Source organism: Pieris napi, chromosome Z (genome assembly GCF_905475465.1).
Source record: "Pieris napi chromosome Z, ilPieNapi1.2, whole genome shotgun sequence".
Taxonomy (NCBI): domain Eukaryota; kingdom Metazoa; phylum Arthropoda; class Insecta; order Lepidoptera; family Pieridae; genus Pieris; species Pieris napi.
Window position 1 is genome coordinate 8,376,797 of NC_062259.1, and position 21,809 is coordinate 8,398,605.

General features: G+C 33.2%; 1 protein-coding gene across 4 annotated transcripts in view; it reads right to left on the bottom strand.

Annotated features, from left to right (window-relative positions):
- The window catches only part of LOC125062735 (DNA-binding protein D-ETS-3-like), a 58,616-nt gene that overhangs the window by 11,791 nt on the left and 25,016 nt on the right, over positions 1 to 21,809 (bottom strand). For all 4 annotated transcript variants that reach the window (XM_047668839.1, XM_047668838.1, XM_047668837.1 and 1 more), the window contains 2 exons: positions 16,542 to 16,595; positions 9,231 to 9,302 (listed from right to left, as the gene is read on the bottom strand). In XM_047668839.1, the coding sequence (XP_047524795.1) occupies positions 9,231 to 9,302; positions 16,542 to 16,595 (126 nt within the window). The remainder of the gene's footprint in view (positions 1 to 9,230; positions 9,303 to 16,541; positions 16,596 to 21,809) is intronic.

The following is a 21,809-nucleotide window of genomic DNA, read 5'->3' on the forward strand; positions in this document are numbered from 1 at the left end:
ATGTGATATCTTTTATAAAAACCGATAACAATTTGCTAAGTATGTAATACTGGTAAGCGAAAGTAAACATTTCCTGTAAACATGTTCATAACTTTTTAGCATTGACATTGAAATTAACATAATACAAAAGAAAAGGAATTTAAACTTTGACACAGTAATGTGGCGCAAGTCACGAGATCTCGTGAACATAGTGAAGGGTTTGCGTATTTTTGCAGCCTAAACGAATACCTCATGGGGCTTGCATCACATCTATGTCTACACCCGAAATATTTCCACAGTCAACCCAAGATTTACGGTTGCCATTGATCAAAACCATTTCATCAGTAACGTATGAGTATGTTTTAATATATCCGACTCCAAAACGCACTAAATAGTAATAAATAGGAATATTTCTTATTTGTATTAACAATATTGAATTGAAATAATAAAGGTTTTTTTTTATTAAGTATAGCTTCATTTATTATTATCCATACAAAAATTTGTTATTTAACATTTCTTAATATTAGTATTTGTTTTGTTAGTATAAGTTGTAAATAACTTAGGTTAGTTTTTTTAGCGGTCTAAGATTGTATGGTCCCTTATTGGGTAAAAGCCTCCATATTTTTCCATTTCTCTTTCTTTTTTTTTCTTTGATTTTTCTTAATGCATCGTTCAGATCTAATTGTCTTGTTTTGATGATCTTACGTTGAAAATGCATAATTTTATGCATTATTGTGTCGTGGAGCGTCTTTTTTTAATTATATAAGTCTAATTTTTAAGGATAGATAAATCGATTTTATTAGAAAACCTTTGTGCTTCCGAATATTTATCTAGCCAGCCTATTGTGTAAAAAGGTTTTTCGGTTGTAGTAGTTATATAATACGCATTGATGTTTGGCATTCTCATTGATTACTACTTCGGTTTTTCTGAAGTCGCTTAATCGCTACCTCTCTTAATTTAAACACGTAACTTATTCACGCAAGTTGTGTTCGTGCATGGAATTTCTTCTTGCATACTTCTTTGCTATTTACCTAAACAATATTTTCCTCGATAATGTTGTAAATTCATAGGATTTCATTATATGACGTAAATATACGTAGTATAAGTACAGCTGTAAAATGTTTGTTCTCAGTCCCATTCGGCAACAACAAAAAAACAAATGAACACCTAAATTTTCAGAAAGTGTATGATATTACCCTATTATAAATGCCTACGCAGAACACCCTCAATGGGGTCCATTACTTTTTACAGACAAGTGCCTGATAGCAGCGTATCTATTAGAAATCATATGTGAGAAATCAAAACCGAAGTGCATGACTTGTTTGAATAAAAGTTAAGGCAGGGGTTTACACAGTGTTAGGGTGCGGCCCGATGTAATCTTGATGATTATGATAAATGACCCGCCAGGGACCGATTGTCGGGTTAATTTTAACTAAAGATTATTAAGAAACTATTTATAATTTTCAAAACAAAACTTTATTTGGATTAATTGATTCCCGTCAAGTTTTAATATGGACTATTAGTGGGCTTATAATGAGCAAATGTCTGTTCTAAGGCCAGAACAGTGGCTAAAGCTCTGTAAGTAGTACAAGGTTTTAGTACCGTTGATAATAAGGTAAATATCTATTAACACATCAGATAAGACTTGATGTGTAAGACATGGGTCGGAGACTATTCTACGATGTTTTATGAAGCATGTAGTAAGTAGGTTTTAATTGGAAACTGAAAAAAAAACTCTTTTTTATTTTTTACAAAGGCTCTAAGTGGTACTCTTTTTTTTACTTTTAATAAATTTAAACAAATTGTTTTCATATAAAACAAAAGAACGAAGCTAAGGAGTCTGATTATCCCTGACATTGACTACCCGGACGCAGTGATTATATTTATAAGCGGACAAAAGGCACGAGGCCACAATTTGAAATGATTGGCTCTCTTGACGTCTGATACAGATTTAATGGTGCGGAAACGTATTCTAATCCATTTGCATCGCTTTGTGATTGGTGCCTTTCAAAATAATTGCAAAGCAGCGTAATTTGAATTGAAGATTTAGGTTTAGCGGTGACATTTTAAGCACAGCCCTGCGATTCTGTAACTCACTTTTCGAACTCACACAGTGGTTTTCGCATCGGCGGTCGCTCTCAAATCAGTCGTGAAGCAGTCATTTTATGATTTGGCATTCTGATAAACAATAAACTACAAGCTCCCACCTTTGCGACCGCCGATGCGAAAACCGCTGTGTGAGTTCGTGAAGTGAGTTACAGAATCGCAGGGCAGAAACGAAATAAGGTTTTCAAAACAGTGGTTGCCCATCGGAATGTTTATATGTTCCCAGATTACTCCCCGTCAATTGTTTTTTAAGAAGTGAAGAAGACCATAGATAGCCGACAAAGTTACTTTTTATTTAAGAAAAATATTTTCAAACCGTTCAATTAATATATCTATATTCAATGAAACCGTTATCGTTAAATAATATACCCAGCACGTATACACTGTAGGTACATGTATAGAGTCGACAAAGTGATTACATTTTCCATTTCGATTCCAAATTGATGGGACGAGCTCAGTTCTGCTACCGATTTATTCGTTTATATGATTGTTTTTCTCATTTAAGGGTGGTATAATTCGATATTGCATCAGTTATCATAGGAAATTTTGACAAAATCACCTGACAATCGTGGTATTAATAACTTAATTCGTTTATTAGTTGTGCAATTAATAATAGTGGAAATTGGTTATAGAGAATACTATGATAAAATGTAAATAAAAAATAGTACTTTTTAGATTTGTATAAAAAAAAAAAAGAGTTCTTGCGGTCTCATTTTTTGAAGATGTAACATGTTCATTAAATGAAAGGTATTCTGGAAGATCGTTACCCGTGTCTACATTAAGGCCGATTTACATGATCTTAGTGTTTAGGAGTGTGCTTTAGGATAGTACTTTAGTTGAAACATGTAAACGCTACTTGCTTTAGTAAACGCTACGCTAAAGAACTTGCCTTTCAAGTTGTACTAAAGCACTCTCCTAAACACTAAGATAATGTAAATCGGCCTTTAGTTAGTAGGTACCTACTTAATGTCGAATTAGTCTATACAGAAATATAGATTAATATGACCTTGACTTTGACTTAGACAAAACCTGTGGTACCTATGCATAGTTTTTGTTTAGATTGTATTTTTTTTAGTCTATAGTATATAATAATATAAGAAATTTGTGCTGTGATGTAGCGCTTCAGGCACCAAGGTCAAACCCCTTAGTGGTTTTTTTTGTGATTTCTGTACTTTTAGTTTATTTATAATTAAGCAGTAATAATAATAAAGAAAAACTCTTTCTCGTATGAAAATAGTTCGTTCAAATAAATATAATGTGTATGAAGATCGTTTTATCTCCAAACTGTTTGTTGAGATACGATGTACTTTATTCTCTGTAGTTCTAGTGAGCCCCCGTGGAGTTGGGAGAACGCTCCATCGCCTCCCTGCTTGGTCAACAATACATTCTTACAGCAAACACAACACCCTCATATGAAATTTATTGTGCCACTATATTGGCTGAATAGGACATTTCTGGACATCTGAGAGTTATTTTCCAACTGCAGTCATTTAAAGCTTTCTTAAGAGCTTTTGCTGGGAGAATAATTCACGATCGAATTTTTCAATTTACGGATTCAGAGAGAGAGATAATGTGTTTAAAGCTTAGGTTATGAATTTTATAATTTTGGAACACAAGATTCGTAATACGAATGTTCAATAATTTTACTGTCGTAGCTAATTACTATTTATCACAACTGTTTTCATATTTTATTTATTTAATCTGTTTATATTTGTTATACTTAAATCAGAGAACTAACTTAAATTAGAATAATTATAATTCGGTGGCGCTACAACCCTATTATGGCATTATATCCATTTCTTTGAACATTTTTATTTCATTAACAGCTTTCTGACTGGCACATGTCGCTGATTTTTGGTTTTGAGACATGCCGGGTTCCTCACATATTTCTTACTCCATACGAGCGAGTGTTAGATGACTATATAGACAGAAAGTTCATTGGGGCACAGCCGGGGATCGATCCTACGACCTCAGGATGAGAGACGCTGAAGCTACTAGATGAACCCTGCTGTTACTTAAACTATACTACAACTACAAAAGAATTACAAATTGAAATCGCCTCTCGTCTCATACTGTAAATACCAATCTGTTCAATAGGGCTACGGTACTTAACATTAACCGAGATTCCTCTTTAATTGCCTGGATCAAGGAAAGTGGTCTCAAAGAGGACTCCCGAGTCACGTATGGTGTTTGTTGTAACGAAATCATTGCGAGGCTAATTCCCGGCGCACTTCGAACCCCTTCGAACGATCTCTGCTCGCCAAATGAACCTCGTAATGTCCGCCTTTCTACTGTAATTACGAACCCATTATCAACACTAATCTTTTAGTAACTCAAACAAAATGTAACTCAAGAACAACCGCTATCCCCTTGCAATGCGGTCTATTTTCTTTTGTAGCTTGTAAATCTTCGTGAAAGGTGTTCTTTTTAGAAACTAGAAACAGTTCTTATTACGATAGCCTTAAATCCAAAATCGTCAATCATGCGTGAAAGCAAATGAAAATAGACCTTGACACACCGTAATATGTGTTTAATTTCATCACACTTATTTGTGCACCACTGAGGGTTAGTAGAGGCTAGAAGGAGTTAATGCGTTACACACAAAAGGCCAAATCACGACCCTCCGATCGTGGGGCTCCACCGGCTAAAGAGAAATTTGTATTCCAATTATGACGCTATAGACGATTAAAAGTGTTGGTCATTTGGCGTCGAATCCATAAAAATTTTACATTTTATAAACGCAGACGAATATAATTTTTATAAATTTAACATCAGCAGACTTAGGGCTCGGTAACTTTACTTGTATTTTCTTCTGTTCCTTCTTTAAGAATAGTTCAAATGGTTGAATAACAAGCCAACAATTTTTATAACATAGCTCACTTCTAGTACTTAGTTTTTTTTTTTAAAAGACTATTCACACCAATTGACCTAGTCCCATGCTAAGCTGGTGAAGCTTGTGTTATGGGTACTAGGCGACGGATATACATACATATTATAGATAGATAGACATATAAATACATATTTAAACACCCAAGACCTAAACACAACACCAAATGCTCGTCACATCGATGTTCGTCTCAGCCGGGGATCGAACCCGGGACCCATGGATTCGCAGTCACTAACCACTAGAGCAATGAGTTGTCAAACTCGTCGTTATTGTTTTGTTAATTGGATGTATAACATTACCTTATCTGTAAATACTTCATATCGCCCCATATTGTCGTCTTTTTCAGAAATACCGTTAATAGACAATGAAATAGCTCGCTGCGGCAATAAAATACCAATAAAAGGATAATTAATCGATTTCAGTGCATTACCGGTACACGGGAGTAAGGGGAAACAAAATGTGGCCCCACTAGCATTAGTCGTTTGATTGCAATACGAGCCCCAATCTGGGATTCAATAAAGCAAGCCCGGCAGATATATTTTGACATTTCTATTTGTTAAGACATGATTACTGGAGATTACTGGCTTTTATTCTGAGTCTTTTCTTTTGTTATTTTTTAACGGATGAATTTAAAAAAAGAATGCAATCGAAAAATCATACATTTTGTTCTATTAAAAATAATGTTTTAATATGACACATATAGCTACTTTTTTAACAGTTTTTTATTTTGTATGATTATATTCCGTGTGATTTTTATTTATTTACTTAGCCCTTGTTTACAAAGGGTGTTTGCGTAACGCGGTTTGTTCTAGGGTGGGTCCGATCAAACGTCAAGGAAACTGTTGGCAATAACATTGTCTTTTGAAGGCACAATTAGACTGATGTCAGCGATGATGGCTCACGTACCTTAATTGAATAGTGGTTTAAAAATCAGATACAAAATACGTGTCGCATCTTTGACAACTTATTATATTTGTCTATAAATTATTAAGGGACATCGTATGGTTCGGAACACTAAAACTCTGCAATTAATATGAGACAATAGACATACTTATTACAGATCGTAATATACTGCAATTATTTAGTATCAAGGTGAAGAAAGGACCTTGATGGAACTGAAATAGGTACGAACGAGAAGCTGGAACTAAACTTCTCACTTTTCTATGTTTCTGCTTATTGGTAGTGATTTGTACGTAGTTTATATCATTGTCAAGAAATATTGTGTAGTAATACTAATAATATACAGTAATAATAATAATATATAATAGTATAGCCCGTAAGGTTATGAGTATTGGGAAATAGTTTAAATTATGGAGACCTAAGTGCTAAATATGTGAAAATTGGCGAAATATGTGTGTAATTGTGGCTTTTCCTCATGGGGAGTCTATAAAAATATTAAAATTAAATTCTTGCTGTAATTGTGCCATACGTGTTTGCATTTTTTATGGAATTGAATAAAGCTTCATTAATTTATGTTAAAATAAATACAAATATACTTTTTTAACATAGGAAAAACAAATAAAACTTCGTCTTGAGTGACTTAGTCTATCGATGCACCCTATTAATAAAATCAGTGAGTAGATTTAAAAACTTATTTTATTCCCTTTACTAAAGTGTTACACCTCTTTGGCGTGTAAAACTCGTATTGAGGTCTGATGAGACCGCAACGCATACAGATCCTGTGAACAAATAAGAATTCCCGCTTTGGTCACAGTGTAATCTGAGACGTGCAATGTTAAGAGGCACGCGTCGAACACGCGCAAACACCCTACGCCGTAATGAAATGGATATCTGACAGTCTGTCAGAATTGTTGATAGAACCATAAACACTAAAATCATTTCACTAGAATATTTAACAAATACTTTGAAAAATAAGGCAATTTTTTGCTTCGTTTGAATCACTCGGTAAATGTTGAATTTAGTAAAACATAAAATAATAAAACAGCCTTTTGTAAAATATGTTTGAATTGGACAGATCGAATTTTGCAATTTATCGATCTAAATATGCGAAAATCTGAATTGGAAATAATGTTAGACTATAGATCGAGTATAAATAGCGGCCGTTAGTATACAGTGTATTTTTGCCAGTCATCTTGTTACCATACATAGTTTCTCTTCCATTGATTAAATAATTTTCGCACACTGTGTGAACTTAAAGTTTTTTCATACCTACTGTTATAATCTAGTCTACTTGTATATATCTCGGTATAATTTTTTTTTAGAGATTGTGACGGTCTTTTAGAGACTTAACCTTATCATCAATTAATAAGACAGTCACGTAAAGAAAGTGGAATTTAGTTACTGCTTGTCTTGGAGAAGTTTGTTCCTAATTAATGTTACTTCTCGCTCTTAGCTCTAAAACAGAAAATAGAAGACCTAAATAAAAATACAGTAAATTACCCGTAAAGTTTAAAACGATAGAAGTTTCATCCGAGTTCTGATTTATCAAAGCAAAAAATTAGTCTTGTTATACAAATAAACAGTTAAAAACAAGCAGATTTATTAAATATACCTCATATACCCTATGTTAATGTAAAAGATTGATGTTTATTAATACATTTTATACACAACTTGCTATTAACCTTACATCTTGGTCAATACAAAATAATTGTATGATTTTGACACGCTCGTATGCGTCCATTAAATTGTCTTATGATTAATTCACTGTTTATATAAAACCCAACAACTCAGCTACGCCGTGCCCGATAGTTAGTATTAACGTATAGTTTTGTACATTAGGCTGTTAAGTTACCGAATTGGTATTAGTAAATTATATCAGCCGTGCGATTCTGTTAATCCGTGAGTTCACCTCGCACTAACAGCGCTCCCTTCGTCACTTACGTCATTTTTAGAATCTCATGGTATTCTGTTAAGCAATTTCACATTACGTCTTGACAAGCGGAGGGAGCTTGTAGTTTATTGTTTATCAGAATGCCAAATCGTAAAATGACTGCTTCACGACTGATTTGAGCGCGACCGCCGCTGCGAAAACCGCTGTGAGAGTTCGAAAAGTGAGTTACAGAATCGCAAGGCAGGTCTTTAATACAACATTTAGGTACTAGTGTATTTGAAATATTAGTATTTTTTAGGGTTCAACATTAACGAGGTAGTCAGTTACGTATTATGTAAATCAACGCAGTCAACTGTTAATCATTAAACAATCAGAAACACATCACAAAAACAATGAATTGTACCATACTACTGTGATATTTATTGTATATTTTTTCATTGCCATTTTGACCCTCCCTTCAAGAATATGTTTGGATACAAAGGACGGAGGAACAAATAAATGTGCCCAGGGTAACTGACCGTGGACAACAAACATACGAAGCTTGACCGAGCTTGCTATAATAAAATTTATAGTTATCTCCTTTGAATGTTATAAATTTTTTAGATAAATAATGGCGATATTCCGGTGGTGGGGTACGCCTTATACCAAATACGAGTTATTTTTCTTGAAAAAATAATAGAAGTAAAGCAGTCATGAGCCACACTTTTTTTTCAGAAAAAAATTACATTTAACTTTATGTGGCGATGTTCTTTTGATTAAAATTGATTATTGCGACGTAACTGAAACCATTGTGACAAATAATAAGAAAAATTATCCAGTAACGGAAGTAATTAGCCGTAAATTGGCCTCAGATTGCAGCCGTTTCTTAAAGGATTTTTATTGTATAGACAAGTAGGCGATCAGCCTTCTATCTGACACATGTCATCGATATTAGGCCTTCACAGTAGGAGCAAGTGCTAAATGCGGCCAACTAATTAGAATTTTAGAAAATTTTACTTCCTTGGGGATGAGGATCGCACCCTTACCAACAGGTCACTAAACCAACACCTCCCTTTTGAGAGTCACATGTACCAATCAGGATAGAAAGGAAGAAAATCTGTTTTTTTATATACATTAATTTAGTGCTAAAAAGCCCTTCTGAATCACGTACCAAACTAAAGATTATAATTACAAGACAGAATTGATTGATATAGATAGATATTGATAATTTATTAGTAAACAGTTTATATACCTTAACGATTTTATATTTATTTTAGCATTCGGGTTTGATGTCACATATTCCTTTATTTTTATGTCTAGATTAATCTTGCTTCAACTTTGATTTGAACAATAAACATATTATTCATAAAAACAAAATCTAATTGCACTATTTAAACTAGTAATTTCGATTTAGTACAAATTTTATAAATACATAATTGAATTATAAGTAAACCATTACTTAAAAATATTAAAAGAATTCACTCTTACCTGGCTGCCTCAGATGTGTATGTGCATCCAATGTGGATTTTGACATCGCCGATAACGAATTTGTTCCATAGCCTAAAACAAGCAAAATTAACATATAGTCTAAATTTACAAACATTGAGGTTATGTTTTGTCTCGTTTAATGCTCGGCATAATGACACGAGAGTGATAAGGACAACGTATGTAGCTAATTTTCTATTTCAGGTCAAATAGACGAATAAGGGTGCGTTCACATTGTCTACGTCCTTTACGCTACGATTTAGCGGCCTGAGTCAGTTTTTGATGCATACAATACGCTAATATTTTTATAGAACGAGGGGTAAACACTAAACGGGTAGGAATCTCAAGATGTTAAGTGATACCGCCTTCCATGGACACTCACAAGGCCAGAAGCCTTGCGAGTAGGTTCTCAACCTTTAGAATTGGTATTTGGTACGCCCTTCTCTTGTTTCTTGAAGGTGATCAGACTTGTAGGACAGACTTCAAATTTCCCTCGCCACACAAGTAAGTGTTAATTGCGGATCTAATACTTATATAACTCGACATTGGTGTACAACCACAGTTGGAACGGGTAGGGAAGGGTTTAAATAGTCACCACTGCTCAATTTATAGTAAATGAGACAATGCTAAACAACAAATAAAATTAAGCATATTTATGCTTTTGACATAATCTCCAGCAAATTGTTTTATAATTAACAGGACCACCTCATCAACGCGCCTGGGGCGTCGGAATCAGTGAAGATAATACAGGCCAATGTTCTTTAGGGGATGACATCGCCTGAGGCAAAGAGAAATGTGGTACCATTGAAATTTGAATCTTATATAAACGTGAATAAGGTTAGTTTCGTCATGTGTCGTAATTCAAAGTTTATATTCTCTTTGATGCTCACAATAGGATTTCACGCGCCGTTAGTGTTAGAGCAACATTGTGGAAACTCCTTTTGATTTCAGTGCATTTTTGATTTCATGTTCTATGCTCATTTGATATTGGGAAGTACCCTAAATCATCGGGCATTGTTTGATTTTAAAAATGGTCTGTTATTTTATCAATCGGTCAATGTACACAAGTGAGTGCGAAAGTGTATGCATGAACAATAAAAGTTTGAATTTCACAGTACAATAATCACAAAAATTTCAGTAAAAATAGTGCAATTCAGGACAGTGTTATGTTCACTCATGTGTGTATGTAGGTACATAAAATAAAACGGACTTGACTAAATAATAGAATCCTTTCTATTATGTAGAAAAAACCAAAGCTTTTTGTTTGATTTTGCTTTTTGTTTGTTGAAAATTGTTTCTTTAAAAAAAATCTAATATGACATCATCCTAAAATTATAACAGAAAAAATTATATATATTGTTTTCAGGAGGATGTGTAGGTACATATATTTTCATAGTTGTTGGATTTTTTTGATATTATCTGTGTGAATTAGAAAAATGTATATCCATTTTGTTCTATGCTATACGTTTTCACTGCTTGTTTGCGAATACACTATCCCTCAGCATCGATCAACTATGTAATTTGATAGTATACTGAGTTATCTTGCCTATATTTAGTCTCGCATTCTATTTTACTCAAACTAATATAAATTCTTTGGATTCTGTTGAAAACATGAATAGTTTGACATTCCAACGCTATTATAATAAGAGTACCTACGGATTTTAGAAAAATCTAATACATGTAACGATTGACAAAATAGTTTTTCACTTTGAATTTAATTAAATTTATATTCTCTAAAGGTTTTTTTGGAAAATATCTATTTTCGGGCATTGTAAGGATATCGATTAAGTCCAAGCTCCAATAATATATATCTCAGGCATGGAATGCTAAATCTTCTTCCTCATAAATATATAATGCCTCCCGTTACACGTGTTTGCCGCATAATATTCATTTTGTTAGTCGCAAAAATTACGTGATAAACCGCCTACGGCTGTATTTGCAAACTGGCGCCTTTGTCAAATGTTTTCACACGAGCCCTTTGATCTGACTATAACTCGGTGGTTATAAAACCCTTTGTAGATTATAGTTCGCTCCACTTAACATGCTTGGCTATTGCTACACAAAAATACGAACAACGCACGGTCTGATATCGTATTATGGTTTTAAATTAAAAAAAATAACAATAATAAGCTTTTTTACTTTCTCAAATTTCACAATAGATTGTTTGTTTCACTGTTTATGAGTTAAAAGTGTTAGAATTTGTCTTAAATAAGGGTTAATAGTCATAGTAATCCAATGTTGTCTGGTTTTTGTTTAATGCAGCCACTTTAACTGCTGGCGACATCAATTACAAATTTTTAGAAGGCCAACCATCCATCCATGGCTCTTTGCTTTATCTTAATTCTGCTGCTCCAACTTTGTTTTACGAGTCAAACGAGGACCTCGTTTGACAACCTTCTTGATCCTTCTAGAGACTTCTCAAGAGACATGGTAGAAGCTTAGTGTCGAAAACCACGTTTTTTGTTTTAAATTAAAGTCGCATTTCAGAATTTCTTTTAAGGGCCGATAGGTTTTTCGAGGTAATGCAGATTCCACGATTTACTTCCTCTACATCGTTTGATTTTCTAAAGAACACTTTTTTACCCAGATACATGTAGTCTTGAACATATTCTATACCGTTCTCTTATATTTTTATGGGTTTGCAGGTTGTCATAATTTGTTTATAATCTGGTTGACTACTAACTTGTGTACTTGTTGGTTGAGAAACTCTATCATTGCTTGTAGGTCGTTAGTTAGATGCAAATAAAACTACATCATCAGCGAGAGCCAAATTACTCATGTAGATGTCATCAGTTTGTATATGTAGTCTTCCAGTTAAGTTTTATAATATATTAGCAAGAACTGCAATGAACAAAGGATCTCCCTGTCTGACGCCTCTTGTTATTTTGAACTCTGCTCCTCAGGTTTCTAATTTAATTCTCCTTATGTTTACTCGTATATTTTTTTGTGAATTCAATTCATGTAATTTTATACAGACTTCCTTTATTTAAAGATTTCCAGAGGGATACATGGGTTACAGTATCGAATACTTTACTAAAGTCGATAAATGCTAAGTATAAGAGTATTAAACTCCACATGGTGGTATGTTGTGCTGAAACCGGAGTGTAACCCGTCATGATCTGATGATTAAAGAAATTAAATTTTATTTATCGTATGTAAAATGATTGTTGTCAAGTTGTATATCTATGTACTAGGTAATGAACTTATTGTTCTGTAATTCATCAGATATAGTGAGTTTCCTTTTTGTATAAGAGTACATCCTACTGGTACCATTGATTAGGAATACTCTCAAAATTCGGTATCTCTTTAAAGATCTCTCTCAGGTAAAAGTTGCCCAAATGAGTGGTGCACATATCTTGAAAGTTTCATTTGTGATTCCATCTGGGCCTTTTTTTATATGCTCAGACACTTTGTGGTCCGTAATTTGTTCTAGAGTTCTAGCAACTCCCCAGGTTTAAAGGTTTCTTAAAAGTATTGCTATTTTAAGACCATAATATAATTTTCTGTATTTATTAATTATTATTTGATTAATTTATCTGTCCATTTTGACTTTATATTGTGAGTTCCATCATGAAAATAAACCCAAATCTAATCTAAAATAGAACTTTAGATCATGAACGTCGTGTATGTGTTTCACTGATCGAAGTATTAAGTTTGTAAAAATATCATCTTCTCGATAATACCATACTTTACACGGTTGAATGAAATAACCTAATCATTATTAAAACAATCGAAGAAACAGTAAATTATGAGTCAGATAACGTTGTGATTCTTATTTTAAATTACAAATCTCTGCCTTAATATACGATAGAAATGTATAGCACTCGTTTTCGCTTCGCAGCACGCAAAACAATAGGGGCTTACGGCTACCCTACAGTGCCTGAAGCAATTTACCCAACAGACTATCCCTTTCACGCTAACTTAAATCGGATAAGAGCGAAGAGTACAGAAAACTTACAGGAATACCATTTTCAGTTAATTTTCGTAGCCGCCGTTCGCTACGGCTCCTTTCAACAAAGCCCCAGTATTAACAAATCTTTTCTCTTTGCGATTTTCTGTAACGTATATTATGTAGATTACTGGGAGGTTTTTATATTCGATTGTTATAAAAAAAAAGTTAGTGAGATTTTTCATAATTTAGTTTTTTAAAATTGTTTTTGTAGCTCAATAATTAAGCAATCAAGTCAAAGGAAAATTAAGTCATTAGGGGCGTCACCGTACAAATCACAGATAATGAATAGCATTTAGTTAAAATAATGTCGCCCTCTACTTATAACTCGTGGGGTCATGGTGTAAAGGTTAAAAATGAGGGCCTATTTATGATGAATCTGGGCAACTATTCGATGTATTATAATTTTTTTTATTTCTTTATTTTACAAAAAAATATAATACAATCATAATAAGTTACATTAGAAAACCGCTGTGGTTTCTATTATACTATATATAATTATACTCTTACTTATAACTAATACCTAATATTGAAGGTTTATTCTTCTATATGCACTAACAATTTTTTTCTGAATTGAAAATAACGATAGTTTTATAGACGAGAAATTCGTTTATTTAGAACAACTAAATGGACGAATTTCTCTAAAATATAGTCGCAAAGATGCCTGTCAACTTCTTGGATGTAAAGTTCATATGTGTAGCTATGAGCATTATCGACTGATTTCATAATCGCCGTGAGTATAATAGCCTCCCTAGGGCGAGACAAAATCGTTTGTAACCATTGTATAGGGGCATTAAGTCACGGCTCGACGCGACGACAATTTTTATATTTTTCTTCTCCGTCATTAATCATTGATTAATCAAAGTACGAAATGGCTTAAATGGTATTGTCTTTTAATGACATAACTTTTAGACATAGAAAACCACTTTTTTAACGGATTTGAAGTTATCTGTTATTATAAATTAAAATCCGCGAAAATAGAGGACACCGTGAGCCATTTCTGCCAAAACCCTCCATCTTTTAGTCGATACCAACTCCGGGGAAATAAATACAGATAACACAACTTTTTCTACAGCTGTGATACTTTTTGACATTCAACACCTTTTGTCTTCAGTCACCGTGACCACGCACGCTGTAAAGCACGCGAAACGTCGCGTCGGTTAAATTTAAAATTATGTAAAATAATTGTAAATTTATAATAAAACATAACTTCAAATCCGTTAAAAAAGTGTTTTTCTAAGCTTAAATGGTGTCATTAAATTTCTAATTATGATAACCTTCGCAGCATTTTTGTATCACAAAAGCTAAAACGAAAAGTAAATTTTAACGGTTAAAAAACGTATTTGATTAACTAATTTTATTTCCCTGTACCTGCCATGACGTAGATACAAAATTCGAACAGTTTTGTATCTACGCCAGTTTTGTTTACATGGAAGTTTTGCAGTTTACACAAATTTTTAGCGTAAATGATGCAATCTCTTTCATGTAAACAAAATAAAAAAGCACCTCAGTCTTGGACTAAATGTTATGTATTTGTGTCGAGATAATTTTTTTCTTAATAGACGGAAGGATGTAAGTGATCAGTCTGCCTGAGACATGCCTTCAATTTTTAGGTTCCCGGTTTCTCTCCATACGATCGAGTGTTAATTGCCCACATCGAAAGAAAAGTCCATTGGTGCACCGCCATGATTCGAACTCACAATCTCAGTAGGAAACGCACGCTTAGGCCACTAGGCCAAAACTACTCACAGATTATATGTAAGAGTCAAAATTGTAAGCCCTCAAAAATATAATTTAAAATTCAATAAAATATAACACAATCGTATGTTAAGAATAAAGTGTTATTTTCCGAACCATTTCAACAAATTCGACTTAAGGTCCTTTAAGAAAAGAGCGTACCAATTCTTATCAACCCAATCGCGAGCTCTCTGGCATTGACAGTGCCCATGGGTATAACTTAACATCAGGTGTTCTATAAAAAAAAATATTTTCAAATGTGCTATTTCATTCGTGTTTTTTTATACTTTATTCAAAGAAAGATATAATTATTTGATAAAAAAGGCAATGTTAACATTCTATTTAGACCAAGATCGCGAATATTTCGTCCTGTACCACTTTTAAAGATATAATTTACTTAGTTATACATTATATTATACATTTATTTAGTTCTTTATTATTAAAAGCGTTATGTAGGTTTAGTCGCAGACACCAGAGCTCACTCTGTAACTTCCAATAGTGATCAATCGAATAATGAGATTTGGTACCGCGCAATCCCAAGTTTGTGGCACGAGCGCTACGGATATTGAGTTCTACATCGAAATTGCATACAAAAACATCGGGATTGGCTGACGCTATTGTAAGTAACACAGCAAGGGCGCAGTTTGTATATAGGTAATACAGAAATCTACCAATCTACATTATTTGAGATGAACAATTGCGCGTCGCTGATTATAATGTAACTTTATAAGACAAGTCAAGCGAGAAAACAGCATCGAAGCGTACCGATAATAAATCCCCCTTCAAAATGATAATCATAGCAATATTGCATCACTTACCGAAATATTGTAAATGTCAATCAAAGAATTAAAGTTGTATTGTTGATTTGAACGTGGCACGTGGCGGCCGCGCGCCGCGATACGCTTGCGTGTTACGTTTTAGGGAGGTTTTTGCGTTAAAAATATTAAAATTAACGAACATGTAACTTGCATTATTGTATATAATTGAAATGTTTCACGTAATCATTTGCATTTTTTTGTGTTACAGTCGAGAACACGTTAGCAACACTTTTTAATTCGAAAGGGCTACGTCTTTTATTTTTTGAAATTGTTTTGAGATAGAGATTGTTATTACGAACTATAACAATATGTAATAATATTAATAATGTCACTTATTCATATCACTCTAGGATCACATAGGTGTTAGGAATCAAAGTAAAAAGCTTAAAAACAGTCTGTTTTTAAAATAAATACAAATATAATAAATACACTCTTACATCTCTATATAGAGTAGGGATATGCACTTACATGAATGTTTATTTTTATTTATCGCTTTACGACCAAACATTTTTTTTTTACTATTTGAAAATTTGTGCCATTTATTAAATACCACAAACAGAAGAGTGAGTAATGGCAAGAACAAGAATGTAAAATTAAATTAAAATACCCTATTTGCATATTGAAGTATATTATCTCTTCTTTTTCTTACATTGTCTAATTCAATAAGAATACATACATACAGCACATTTCACGTATTAGGACTTTTTAAACTATTATTTTACTTGTATGCAATATTCTATTTTCAACTTACATTTTTATATTTAAAATCCTATTTTACTTGAACGGAATAAGGAAGGCAAAACAACTCACCTTGTGAACCCTGTGTCGTTGCATGTGTTGACCATGAGCTTTTGTACGATGCGTCTGAAATATAACAAAATACAGTTTTGTTATTATGTCAACAAATTCCCTATGCATTATATCTATACGTATATAAGAGATCCCTGTGAAGACATAAAATAAGTTTTCTCGGAGTAAATATTATCTACTTATGCGAATGATTTTGACTTATCAGCTCTCTTAAAAGTTTTTAACAAATCCTCAAACATTTATTTATATAGGTAACACAACAACATCAATGAATGGTTTACGAACTCTTATAATAGTCCGGATTAATATATAATAGATAATACAAGTCACTACAATCACATATATTTAATATACGTGAAATCAGGTTTAACAAATTTAACATTTCATCTAAATGGATATTGACTAGTATGAGCAACTTGCTTGATAAAAGCGGTCAAGCATTGTTCAGACATAAGTCGCAAATATACTTAAAATTATAAGAAATAAAACCTTATTATTTTCTTGTTTTACTTGAAAATGCATTTCTTTAAAGTTGTCTAAAGGTCTCAATTAAGATTCCATCAACAGTGTTCAATTCTTGAGGCTTATCTTACTAGTGTAAATTTAGGTTCATTAAAGAAGCGTGACTAATAAATATAGACTTGGGGTTGACCTCTGACCATGGCGTTACGGATCAGAAACACGCTGATGTTTATAGAACACCTGAACATATCTCAGTCTCATCTTACTTGTATTAACATTTTTTTTATGAACTTCATTCATTCATTGAATGTTATTAGTGTTTTTCATTACGCTAATATTAAAACATGTAATTATAGTTAGGAAACCGGCATTTTATAGATTAAGGGGCCGAAATTCGACGGGTAACAGGCTCCAGAGACTTGCTCATACGGTAAAGGCAAACTTGTGTAAACCGATGTCTTATAAGAGAAGTTGTTATAGGACAGAAAGCTCACGAACGTGTATATAAAAACAAAAAAACGGATGCAATCTGAGACCAAAACCAATATAGGGTAACGCCAAGAAACAATGAATCAAAAAAAAATTACATATTATATTGTTTTGATTCATTGTTCATTCTCCATATTGATTCACTCCACGTAACTAGATTTAACGAATCTATTTGACTTTGGTTTGTTTGCCTTGTTTTCTAAACAATGTAACGTTTCTGTCCATACCTATATTACGCCCGAAAATGCCGCAGTCCCTTGAGCGTCGCTATATAGTGTTTTGGTTATTACCCGATATTATAAAGTTTATATATGTAGCTTTCGCTTCCACCCCAACGTTCAGGGTGTTTCTGATCCGTAACGCCATGGTCAGAGGTCAACCCCAAGTCTATATTTATAGTCACGCTTCGTTAATGAACCTTAATTTAATATTAACTATTTTGTAAATGAATTTCGTGAATTAGGCCTATGGAATGGTTGATCGAATATTTCTAACTTTATTTTGTAAGAGAAACTGTAAATTTACATATAAAATATCTGTTGTAAATTGGAAAGAAACATGTTAATTTATGAACTTCCCTCAAGGTATTAAAAACTTCCACTCGCAACATAAAATAAAAACAAAAAACTACATGGAACAATTATGAATCGCGTTTTTAATTACCGCCGATCGAAAACGTAACAAATCCTGTAAAATTTAAGAAACTGGAAAGTTTTCTCTAGTGGAGCTTTGCTTACAGGATTCGAGAAACTTTATATAATACACTAGATAATAGAAAGACTTATCAAGCCAATATATTTCTTTTTAACGCAGCGTAAAAGAATTTAACAGAATGAGATGAAAGAGTCAAGATTGTTTTAACTGAAACAATTTTTTAACAAGGTTAATATATCCTTTTTTATTTTATAGAAGAATTTGTACGCACAACTAGGAACAAATGCTTAGAATCGCAAATTTCTTTCTGAGGTGGACAGTCTATATTCACTACCAAAGATGTTTAACCCTGATAGTAAAATAAAAAAAATAAAGTGAAACGGTGAGCTTCATTTTTTCTGTAAATAAAAGGGAAGTTTTAATGAAAAATACCGATAAAAAGCCATGTCTATACTAGCGTGTTTAATTGTACTATGACTCAGCCGTAAAGTAAAAAAGGTGAAGGGAAACTATTATTTATTTTCATATAATTAACCTTACAGAATCTATCCACCTTAGAATACAGAAAGTAATTCGAATCCTTACATCTGATAAAATGAACTTTCACATCCGCGTGTGTCAGTATGAACACGATAACCTCAAACACCACTGAACTAAAGCTAGTTTGTACCAATAGATATAGATATAGTGATACCTGAAGATTGTTTAGGTATATAAATTTTGGGTTTATGTAAATTTGCTGAAATATAACGATTAATGTTGAAGAAGTTGCCAAAAGGCTGTAGGTAGATAATACAGAAAAAGCTTCCACCCAAATGAAAGATATTATATTTCAATATTTCTTTTATCGGCAAAAATCGGCTTTTCATAAGTTCAGCAAAAAGCCACTGGAGACTCACGGCCGGCGGAAATTCTATGTCTGGAGACACTCCTAATAATGGTCCTGTTATATTTACAAATGCTCACAATTTTGTGACTAGAATAATGTATAAGGGTCTGTTTCACAATGTATGTATAAAGTACGAAAAAGCTATGCAACACATAAATTATTTGGAAGATATAAGTTGTGCTATTTGACATTCATCAGACTCATAACTTTTGATGGACTTTATGTGACGAATAGCGCTATCCGACAGTCGTGAAACGCAACAATAGTGTTTATCCTACCAATAAGTAATAAATTGCTAATTTGGAACTTATCCGTACATTGTGAAACAGACCCTTAGTCTCATGGGAAAGATATTTCCCACGTAATATGTGACGTTACTGGTAGCATTGCTAAAAACAAAAACAAAGCTGAATTCCCAATCAACATTATATTTCGCAGTCAGGTTGCTTAGTATCCTAAATTTATTTGAAAGGCTCTGTTTTTAAGTACATGTCTATGTTTTACCCGCTTTACCGATTTATCACCATCAGCCCTGTATATGTATTGCTTTTTGTAATCTAACCAGGACCGGAAAAGTTTTAAGCATTTGCGTATGCGAAAATTTACATAATTTACAAAAAAGCTATGTTAAATCCCTTCGAGAGGTGAACACAGCTTAAATAATCAATCAACAGATTTTGAAAAACACTAATTTCTTAGATATTGTTATTATTATGTGAAGTGAAAATCAAAAGCAAGGATAGTGTAAAATACGAAAAACGAGAGTAATTAAAAGAAGATGGCTCTTGTATCGTTAGTAAGCTGGGGTGTCTCAAGTGCTAAATTGGTTTTCCAACTGCCTTAAAATCCCTGCCATTTAGTGCTTTCATGTTGCCACGTTGTGAATGTGCTTAGTGCCAGCTTAGTACTCTTCAGCCGGTGCGCAACGCAATACCGAAATTAATCCTACAGATAATTATACAGCGTAAGTGTATTTCCCTTTGATAATATTGTTTCTAATGAAATCTCGGTGTAAATATATGATAGGGCAAATAAAATCACAAAATAGTGAAAAGCACGAACATGAACCGAAATGTAATTATTAGTTATCTTTAAGTAAATTCATAATTATACTTAAACTCGTACATTACTCGTTAAATTAATATTTAATTAAGAACAGTTGACTGAGTGATTTCAATTACAAGTGTAATATGTAATTCAGCGATAGATAACATAGTAAGATATTCCGTTTTCTCACCAAATTCTACTAATCCCGTGTCTAATTAGAAATAATATATAGTCATTGTGATGCTAGGATATTTGATTAGCCAATTTTTATAAGGAGACTTAGGCCAATTAAAGAATGTAAGTAATTTGAAGATTATTTTTCTATAGCAGCAAAACTTATCTCTAGGAAGACGTTTGCTGTGGTGCAGATGTCACTGAAACTTAATCTATATCCATGCATTCAAATCAATGTGCTAATAATATAATAAATAACAGTTATAATAATATATATATATATATGATATTAACACCGCACCGCCGGACTTTCAGAGGATGGAAACCGTGTCTGTGTGAAAAATGTAACAAAAGCAAAACCTGAGAAAGGAGGACTTCATATTACCATAATTAGGTAGAGTAAGAAATATGTTCGTATGTTAGAAGTAAGGTATATTCTTTAAATCTGTAGTTTACACCATTCATTCAAAGTTCAATCAGTATGACCGAAGTAGCATTTAGATAGTAAATCAGATCTGTAATGTTAGGTTTCCGAATATAATATTTATATATACAAAAAATCTAATTCAAGCAACCAAGGACACACACCACTTCACATCTCACTCACAAATAATAAAATATATTCACCGAAAAGCATCGAGAAGTTGGTAAACGTTCCCGACCGACTCAGATAGTCGGCGGAACCTTTGATGTCAAGCATGGCGCGATTTAGATTGTAGACGGCATTTTAAGTACGTCACGCATCGCGGTACCGACACGTTCAACTAACATCTGCACCCGACGATAGTCGTTACTTAGGGGCGGGCGTTAGTCAAAGCCCGCCCCTAACCAGCCCCCTACCTTTTCCAGTAACTGCGCCGCCAATAGTAAAACTCTACAGCTAATCTTTATCTGAGAAAAATAAACAGGGGTGGGAGTTAATGACGAGGTACTCCGACGGCGCTGGTAATCAGGAGGCTTTGTGGGCCGCGACAGCCTGTTAGCGAGCTTATCCGTCGATGGTTTGGCGAAAATTGAATGCTTTGTACCATTTTCAGTTTGCTTTTTGTTCTGACTTTAGAGCCCAACTTTAGAGAGAACAATCGAACTCTACGGCAGAAATTTAATAAGCTCTCCTTGAAAGGATGGCACATTCGCACCGGTTGTGAGGTCGTCGTTTATATAATTGATTACAGATAGTTTCTTAGACAGGTACTAATAAAATATTATAAAGATTATTTCGTAATAATATATATATCGTGTATTTGTTATCGATGTAGTAGGCTTATAAACCATAGAATATGATAAGTAAAGTTAAATTATCCTATTACAACGATTTTTCAATTATTTTCAAACTTTCTCCTGTCATTATTCCAAGTTCAAGCTTTGTAATGTAACTTCACGTTTTATGAAAGTTTCTACACATAAAGCCTTTTAGAATGTTCAGTCACATTCTAATTTTACTTTTATTTTATAATGTACAAGTACAAAATAATTAAACACCAACCAATTACAGCTAATTAGGTGTTAACTATTACAAATTGCTGACTTTACGCACCCCGTGCATTTCAGCC